This window comes from Cannabis sativa, chromosome 6, assembly GCF_029168945.1.
Source record: "Cannabis sativa cultivar Pink pepper isolate KNU-18-1 chromosome 6, ASM2916894v1, whole genome shotgun sequence".
NCBI lineage: Eukaryota > Viridiplantae > Streptophyta > Magnoliopsida > Rosales > Cannabaceae > Cannabis > Cannabis sativa.
In genome coordinates, this window is record NC_083606.1 from 28,198,284 (window position 1) to 28,207,388 (window position 9,105).

General features: G+C 31.4%; 1 protein-coding gene and 2 pseudogenes across 1 annotated transcript; 2 read left to right on the forward strand and 1 right to left on the reverse strand.

Annotated features, from left to right (window-relative positions):
* Positions 1–504: 504 nt before the first annotated feature.
* LOC115695082 (uncharacterized) lies at positions 505–2,460 on the reverse strand (annotated as a pseudogene).
* Positions 2,461–3,610: 1,150 nt separating this feature from the next.
* LOC115695083 (uncharacterized) lies at positions 3,611–5,006 on the forward strand (annotated as a pseudogene).
* A 1,019-nt stretch (positions 5,007–6,025) lies between these two features.
* LOC133039227 (uncharacterized mitochondrial protein AtMg00810-like) lies at positions 6,026–6,489 on the forward strand. Its single transcript, XM_061118068.1, has 2 exons — positions 6,026–6,128; positions 6,224–6,489. Exons 1-2 carry the CDS (start codon positions 6,026–6,028, stop codon positions 6,487–6,489), a joined length of 369 nt encoding a protein of 122 aa, XP_060974051.1.
* Positions 6,490–9,105: the final 2,616 nt, after the last annotated feature.

Sequence of the window (9,105 nt, forward strand, 5' to 3'; positions counted from 1 at the left end):
CGGCATTCATAAGCCAAAAGTGTTCATAGCATCTCTCTGCCTACTACAGTTAAGAAAGCTCTTGAAGATCCCAAATGGAATGCTGCTATGATTTCAGAAAATAGAGCCTTAGTGAAAACAAAAGCTGGGATCTTATTTTGTTACCTCATGGTACGTACTCCATTGGTTGCAAATGGGTTTTCAAAATTAAAGAAAATGCAGATGGCAGCACAGTACAATATAAGGTCAGGCTTGTTGCTAAAGGTTTTCATCAACAATGTGGATTTGATTTTAATGAAACCTTTAGCCTAGTTGTTAAACCAGAAATAATTAGAGTGGTTCTCATGCTTGCTGTCACTAAGGCCAACTCCAATGGGCCTGCAAAAACCCTATTATAGTGTGATATTACACAAAAAGCAAGCCCAACTGCACGATATTTGTAATATCAATTTTGGGTTTGTCTACAGTGTCCCACCATATTTAGGTGGGCACTGTAGGCATCACTAATTTTTTTTTTTTTTTTAATAATTATATAATACTTAAAAAAAACTAAATAATTATAAATAAATATTAATCAAAACTTTTATAAATGTATTTGTTTGTATTTTTATATTTTTAAGTGTGCTAAAAAAAATTTAGAGGTGTTCGCGGTGCGGGTAGTGCGATTTTTGACCATTTTTTAAACCAATCCACACATGCGGTTTTTCCAATTTCCCAAACCACACCCGCACCGCGAAACTAAAAAATTGCAAAAAATGGTGCGATGGAGTGCAATTTTTGCGGTTTGGACTATCACCAATAATTAAACTATCACAAATACAACAAAGTTTGAGCAACACCTGTCAAAAATACCATAAGGCTTGAAAATAAATATAAAAAAAATTAAATTTCAATAATACAATAATTAGTGGACTTTGAGTTGGACATTCACATATTGGACCTAACTAAATATAAAAATTAGTATTTTTATAATGTGCAGTGCGGTGCAGTTTGAACCGCATATTAAAAATTAATTGATTAACACCCCTAAAAAATATACACGCTAATGAAATAGTTAAATTCATAAAAAAAAAATTATTTGTAACACTTATATCAAAATAAGAAAACTATATACTACATCCATTAATTAAAAGTACCTCATAAAAAAATTAAAACATTACACATTTAAGCAAACATATCAAATTAAATTCAAATGCACTTAAGGAAACAAAACAAACAAAGAGCTTAAATAAAGTTAATAAAACTAACATAATAATGAAACATACTAACACAACACCAAAATAAAGCAACATAGAACTTAGAAAAAAAATTAACTAAATCTAAAAATGCAGAAAGTCATTTCCAGTTCCGCCAAGATAATTATAATATTGATTATAATCTTTTGATGGATTTTCAGATCCTTCACCTAAAGATCCTGCATCTTCAGTTCCTTGATGTTGAGATGCTCGGTATTGAGAACTTTGATATTCGGATCCTTCTCCTTGTTCTTCATGTTGAAATTTTGTGCTTTTTTTTTTTCACTTTGAATATACTCACGACTCTCTAGATCACATATAAAGTTTAAATCCATAAATATAATTTTATTTTCTTCTCTCATTGTAGCCACATCATTTTTTTGCTTTTGAGTCCTATTTTTTTCTCGTTGAATTTCATTTCTGTCACAGTTACTCTTTCTTAATGTTTCAACAAGTCGTTCACTCTGTTCCATTAGTTTTTTATATTGTTCTTCACTTTTGACTTTTTCTTTTGCTTTCTTCACACCAATAGGTCTTTCTGTTAAATTAACATCGATTTGTTCATCAGTCATATTGAGATCAAATGAATTCATACCAGGGGATGCCGATATCGATAACTCAAAACTGAGAGAGCCTGATTGGGATACAGTAAAGTTTCCACCTTGTTGTTGAAATCTAGTTGCTCCATTGGCATTGTTATTTGTAAATTTCTCTCAATCAAGAATGGGCCACACATGATCGTATTTGAATCCTTTCTTGTATTTTGGATCTTGTGATAGTAACATTTTTGCTTGACTCATCTATAAAAATTAAAACATTTTAATGATATGAATATAATTTGAAGGCAAGTAATTATAAATTAACTAATATAATAAACAATCACAATATCTTGCTCTAAAGCACCACTCGGATTTTAGTTTTTAATTTGATTAATGCATCCTCTGAATTTTGAAACTGCAACAAGAATTGTTGTCATTCGCTGTTGCAAAGATCTTCTAGGTCAACGTTGAGTCATAAACATCTCGGGTAAGTGGTACTCAGCTTCCACTCTTGCCCAAAACTGATCTTTGGATTGGTTTATTCCTATAATTAGATTTTGAGAAATGTCAAGATATACAGACATAAATGTATATCTTCTTCAAGTGAGTATGACAAAGTTCTAGTTGAAGACATTTTGGAAGATAAATTAGAGGAAAGGAGAGAAATATACTGAAGATGTGTATTCATTCAAAGAGTAATATGCTCTTATATAGGGGAGTAAAATGGCTTGATAATATTATATTTCTTATCTTTAAATTTTTGAAAGAGTAAAATTTTGGATATGATTTGACTATACCATCCAATGGTTGAGATGATGATCAAATAAATTCAGTGGCCCAAATTCATTTGTCAAGAATCTTTACCTAAAATTTTGAGAATAGTAAAATTTTAGATATGATTTGACTATACCATTCAATGGTTGAGATGATGATCAAATAAATCCAGTGGCCTAAATTCATTTGTCAAGTATCTTTACTTCAAATTTTGGGAAGAGTAAAATTTTGGATATGATTTGAGTATACCATCCAATGGTTGAGATGATGATCAAATAAATCCAGTGACCCAGATTTATTCGTCAATTATCTTTATTTAAATTTTTTAGAAGAGTAAAAGTTTGGATATGATTTAACTATACCATTCAATGGTTGAGATCATAGTCAAATTAATTGATTGGCCCAGATTTATTCGTCAGGTATCTTATCTTCAAATTTTGGAAAGAGTAAAATTTTGGATATAATTTGACTAAACCATCCAATGGTTAAGATTATGATCAAATAAATCCAGTGGCCCAAATTCATTTGTCAAGTATCTTTACTTCAAATTTTGGGAAGAGTAAAATTTTGGATTTGATTTGACTATACCATCCAATGGTTGAGATGATGATCAAATAAATCCAGTGGCCCAAATTCATTTTTCAAGTATCTTCAAATTTTGGGAAGAGTAAAATTTTGGATTTGATTTGACTATACCACCCAATGGTTGAGATGATGATCAAATAAATCCAGTGGCCCAAATTTATTCGTCAATTATCTTTATTTAAATTTTTGAGAAGAGTAAAATTCTGGATTTGATTTGACTATACCATCCAATGGTTGAGATGATGATCAAATAAATCCAGTGGTCCAAATTTATTCGTCAAATATTTTATTTAAATTTTTGAGAAGAGTAAAATTTTGGATTTGATTTGACTATACCATCCAATGGTTGAGATGGTGATCAAATAAATCTAGTGGCCCAAATTTATCTTAAAATTTTGGATTTGATTTGACTATACCATCTAATGGTTGAGATGGTGATCAAATAAATCCAGTGGCCCATATAAAATTGCTAAATTTCTTATCTTTAAGATTTAAAAAATGAAGATAAGATTGTACACACTATAAATAATGGACCTCATACTTGAAAAAAAATGTAATACAAATTAGTTTCCATACAAAAATGAATTCTAATTTGGTAGTTCATCTTATTTATCATCTTCTTCATCATCTTCAGATAATGATTATAACGTTGAACTAGAAAATCAAGTGGTATGTCAAGTTACCGCTAACAATAATTTTTTCATCACTGAAAATCAAAATAACCAAGGATCACATCAAGGCTCAATTCCTAGTCATATAGTTATCAACCGTGATCGGGAAAATGCTGATCGCAATCTCTTCAGTTGACTATTTTGCAGAGAATCCTCGATTTCCAGAGTCGATGTTTCGACGAAGATTTCGGATGGGTCGTTCTTTATTTCTTTGTATTTTCGATACAATAACAATGCATGACGACTACTTTGTCCAACGAAGGGATGGTATTGGTAAACTCGGATTATCGGGTTTACAAAAAGTAACAGCTGTATTTTGAATGTTGGCATATGGTGTACCAGCAGATGCTACTGATGAGTACATTAAAATAGGCGAATCTACAGTTTTAGAAAGTTTGAAACGATTTTTTCGTGCTGTTGTGGAGGTGTTTGGAAGTCGCTATCTTCGATCACCTAACGCTGATGACGTTGCAAGGCTACTCCACATTGGTGAACGACGAGGTTTTCTAGGAATGTTTGGTAGTTTAGATTGTATGCACTGTAAGTGGAAAAATTGCCCAACAGCTTGGGGAGGACAATATGCGGGTCGTAGTGGATCACCAACTATTATTCTTTAAGCTGTAGCTGACTATGATCTTTGGATATGGCATGCATATTTTGGTCTATCGGGATCTAATAATAATATTAATGTGTTGGAGGCATCCCATCTTTTTGCTGATCTTGCTGAAGGTATAGCTCCACCTGCTAATTATGTCATTAAAAGAAAATCGTACAATATGGGCTACTATCTAGCTGATGGTATATATCCAAAATGGTCTACTCTGGTTCAAAGTATTCATGAGCCACGGGGTCCAAAAAAAAATTATTTGCAATGAAACAAGAAGGATGTAGAAAAAGATGTCGAACGTGCTTTTGGAGTATTGCAATCAAGATTTGCAATTGTGGCACGACCAACACGCTTATGGAATAAAAAAATATTACATGACATAATGACTTCGTGTATTATCATGCATAATATGATAGTAGAGGATGAACGTGATGTTAATGCAACTATTGAAGAACAAGTTGAAGTGCCTAGTCCAGAAGTTGAGATTGTGGGTGATGACAATGTTCGATTCCAAGAATTTCTCGCTCGACATACAAAAATTAAAGATAAAGAAGCTCACATTGAACTTCGAAATGCATTAATTGAGCACCTATGGGACAAATATACTAATTCTTAAAATTAGTATAATTTAGTTAATATCTTTAATGTGTGTTATTTTATGGAGTTAATTAAATGTAGTTTATTTTGTAAGAGTAAAAATGAAATGGAATATTTATTGCAAATGAAGTACTATTAATATTTTTACTAATATAAATATTTGGCTATAATAAATTATTATTATTCAATAAATGATTTATTAATTAATTGAGTTTTGAAATGTATTAATTGAACACTTCAAAGACAAAATTTAATTAATATTTTTAAGGTGTTTTAATTTTTAGAGTAAATTAAATACCACTTTTTAAGAGTAAAAAAAATAATGTAATGTTTATTGTAAATTAAAAAAGTTAATATTTATTGGTATAATTTATTGGATTTAATAAATATTTAGCATTAAAATACTCTTATTATATTAATAAAGTAATAGAATAATAAAGAATATAATATTTGGTGTAATTTTTAGTGTTGTGGTTGGAATTCAAAAAAAAAAATTAGTGTTGAAATAGTAGTTTTTGGTGTTGATTTAACACCAAATTTGGCTTTCTCCACTGGAGATGCCCTAAAGGATGGAAAATAAGGCCAATTGACATCATCAATGCATTTTTAAATAGTGATCTTAAAGATGAAGTATACATGACATAACCTCCTAGTTTTATTGATCTTTAATTTCCAAATAAAGTTTTCAAACTCAAGAAATATCTCTATGGATTAAAGCAAGCTCCAAGGGCTTGGTTTGTCAAACTTTCAAAAGCTTTAATACAGTTTGGATTTCAGTCCTCAAAAACACATACTTCCCACTTCATTAGAGTTCATCCTGAACATGTCACCTACATATTAGTTTATGTTGATGACATTCTTTTAATTGGAAATAGTGATGCTCAAGTGACAAGACTCATCACAGATCTTCACTCAACATTTGCCTAAAAAGATTTAGGAGAACTCAGCTATTTCCTTGGGATTCAAGTGACACATACAGACTCTGGTATCCATCTATCACAAAAGAAATACCTCCAAGATCTCCTCTGTAGAACCAAAATGCAAGGTGCCAAAACAAGCTCTACCTCTATGACCAATAGCCTCAAACTATCTCAGTTTGGAAGTGATCCTATCCTTGATCCATCTCTTTACAGGGGGCATTGTAGTATGCTACAATAACTAGGCCTAACATAGCATATTCAGTCAATAAAGTTTCCTAATTCATGCAATCTCCATTTGAATCTCATTGGATTGCAGTGAAGAGAATACTCGGGTATTTAGTTGGTTCTCTTGACCATGGTATTCATCTAACTAAATGCTCTAGTTTTGCTGTACAAGCCTTTTGTGAAGCAGACTGGGCCTCTGATCCTGATGACAGAAGGTCTACAAGTGGCTATTGTGTTCTTCTTGATTCCAACCTTGTAGCATGGAAATCAAAGAAGCAGCAAACTATCTCTCGATCATCTACTGAAGTTGAGTTTCACAATCTAGCTGCTCTTGTAACAGATATTACCTGGCTTTAATATTTACTCTCTAAATTGTGCATATCATCTCCCTCGATTCCTAAGGTGTGGTGTGACAATCTCGGTACAGTAATGATGGTTGCCAATCCTATTTTGCATGCTCGAACAAAGCACATCGAAATAGACATATATTATGTGCGTGACAAGATTCTTCAAGGCCACTTACAAGTGTTACATGTCCCTGCTCAGGATTAACTTGTTGATTGCTTAACCAAGGCCATTTCAAGCTTCAGGTTTCCTGTTACATGTGACAAACTCAGTGTGGTTTCAGCTTCTACACTTACTTTGAGGGAGATTGTTAGATGAGAGAGTTAGTTAGTCTTCGTTAGTTAGTTATGCTTTGTTATTTTCAGTGTAAATAACTTTACTTGTAACTAACTTTTCTTGCTCAAAGGTTTGTATATAAAAGCTTCTCATTCATTCTGTGTAATGTAAAAAACTTCATATCAATAAAATCTTTCTTTCATTCTGTTTTGGTTCTCTCTCTCTCTCTCTCTCTCTCTCTCTCTCTCTCTCTCTCTCTCTCTCTCTCTCTCTCTCTCTCTCTCTCTCTCTCTCTCTCTCTCTCTCTCTCTCTCTCTCTCTCTCTCTCTCTCTCTCTCTCTCTCTCTCTCTCTCTCTCTCTCTCTCTCTCTCTCTCTCTCTCTCTCTCTCTCTCGTTCAACAACAACTATAAAACACTAAAAAAACGATTTATTATTTTTACTGAATAAGTATTTTTATAAATAAAAAAGTTCAAAGCGTAAAAATAAAAAAATTCTGTGTTGATGTATTTTTGTAACTTTAGTTTATTATGTAAATTTTTAAATTTTTTTAGACACAAAAAAATAATCAAACAAACAGATTCAAGCTTGTTCTCATCATATTGAATTGTTACACAAAGTTTGTTTTTAATATACTACCTAAATATTTTTTTTTTAATTTCCTAATCATTCAAAATCCTTATTTTTCTTATATTCTACCATTTGAGTTTATTTTTGAATACAATTTAGTAGTAGTCAAAATTCGGAGGATAAAAATACTAATTTATAATAACAAATAAACATTTATAATAAAATGTAACGAAATCTAGTAGAATGACTAAATTTTCTAAAAGTAAATGTTCATGGAGAATTTTTAACATGTTTTAAATAGTACAGTTTGATGGTGTCAGAAGTTCAGAATTTAAAAATATTAATGTTTTTTAAAAAATTATTGATAATATTATTATAATTGAAAAAATATGTACTACAATACATTGATAAATGGTGAAAATGGAATTAAGAGAATATTTATTGTGTACCAAATATAATATGTGTGAAATTTGACACAACTTGCAACACACTATTAGAGAAATATTTATTTAAAAGATACTAAAATATAACACTACATTACCAATTGAGCATTGCTATTGGGCATCAGTGGTGCCCAACACCTTCTATAGATATCGCTTCACGATTCGTTAGCGATTAAATCTAAAAGCTATTTCTTAAGTTATATGGGACGCGATGCTTAATTACACCGATAGCGGTATGACACCGTAGAGAGTACTAGGCACTAATGATCCCTTTTGGCAATTTATTTTATCAATTTAGTATGAAGTCACAATTTTGCATATAAAAGTTTACAAAAACTCCTCAGGGAAACTTATATAAATATTTTCTCACCAAGGAACTTGACAAATAAATAAGAATCTTGGGGATTTAGACAACTTAGAACTGAACTAATTATGCAACCCAATTGAACCTTATCAAAATCAAGAAAATGAAGCTAAACAAAGTAATTACAATAAGTACAAAGACCATCTCATATTTCCAAGAAACTTATCAAAACACACAAAACCTAGCAACAAAAGAATCCATGATGTGATTTGCTATGGTGGTTAGTCAGTGTTCTTCTACAACAAATGCTGCTTCTATCTCAGGAAAATAATCCTGCCTAAAAGTACAAGGAAAGATGATTCATTAAAGGAATATACACAATCATATTTTGAATATCTATAAGCTTGCAGTCCATAGCTTCAACTCTTTCAAAAAGAAAAAGAGTTTGGGATCATAAAAGTTTGAAGTGGAAGCCCTTCTACTTTGGGGCTCTCAAAAATCATGAAACATGTCTGACATTTTGTAACGCCCTGATGTACAGGGATGCCACGTGTGTGTGCTTTTAAAAATTAATCTATAATTATAAATTAAAAATTTAATAAAAGTGCGGTTTATTTAAACTTTTGATTAAATTGAAACATAACTTTTATTCAAAATACTGCTGGATTCAGGGATCCCCTATTTAAAAGCTTTTACATCACATTACAAAACTGCCTTTATAATAGAGGGTTATATTTTCAAAACACGGTCAAAAGGGTGGATCCTGTCTACTGAAAGCTGAGACACAGCAGTTGATATGTACATTGCTTGGAGACCTCTGACTCATGCTGGTCCACTTTCCCCTTCCCTTCATCTGCACCACGAAGTACCTGTGAGTCACAAAGACTTAACAAGAAAAGCAAGTAAAACACAAACATCGCATAACATGAGAAATTATAACATTGCATAACCAACAAATTCATCATCCAATATAAACATTTATTCAATACGTATTCAAATATTACATAAACAATTATTTATCTTATAAGACAAATTG

Excerpts from the sequence above, each read along its gene's own strand:
- LOC133039227 (XM_061118068.1), top strand. The coding sequence starts at position 6,026 with ATGCAAGGTGCCAAAACAAGCTCTACCTCTATGACCAATAGCCTCAAA. Across the intron at positions 6,129-6,223 it reads ATCTCTTTACAGGGGGCATT|TGAAGAGAATACTCGGGTAT; the intron begins GTAGTATGCTAC and ends ATTGGATTGCAG.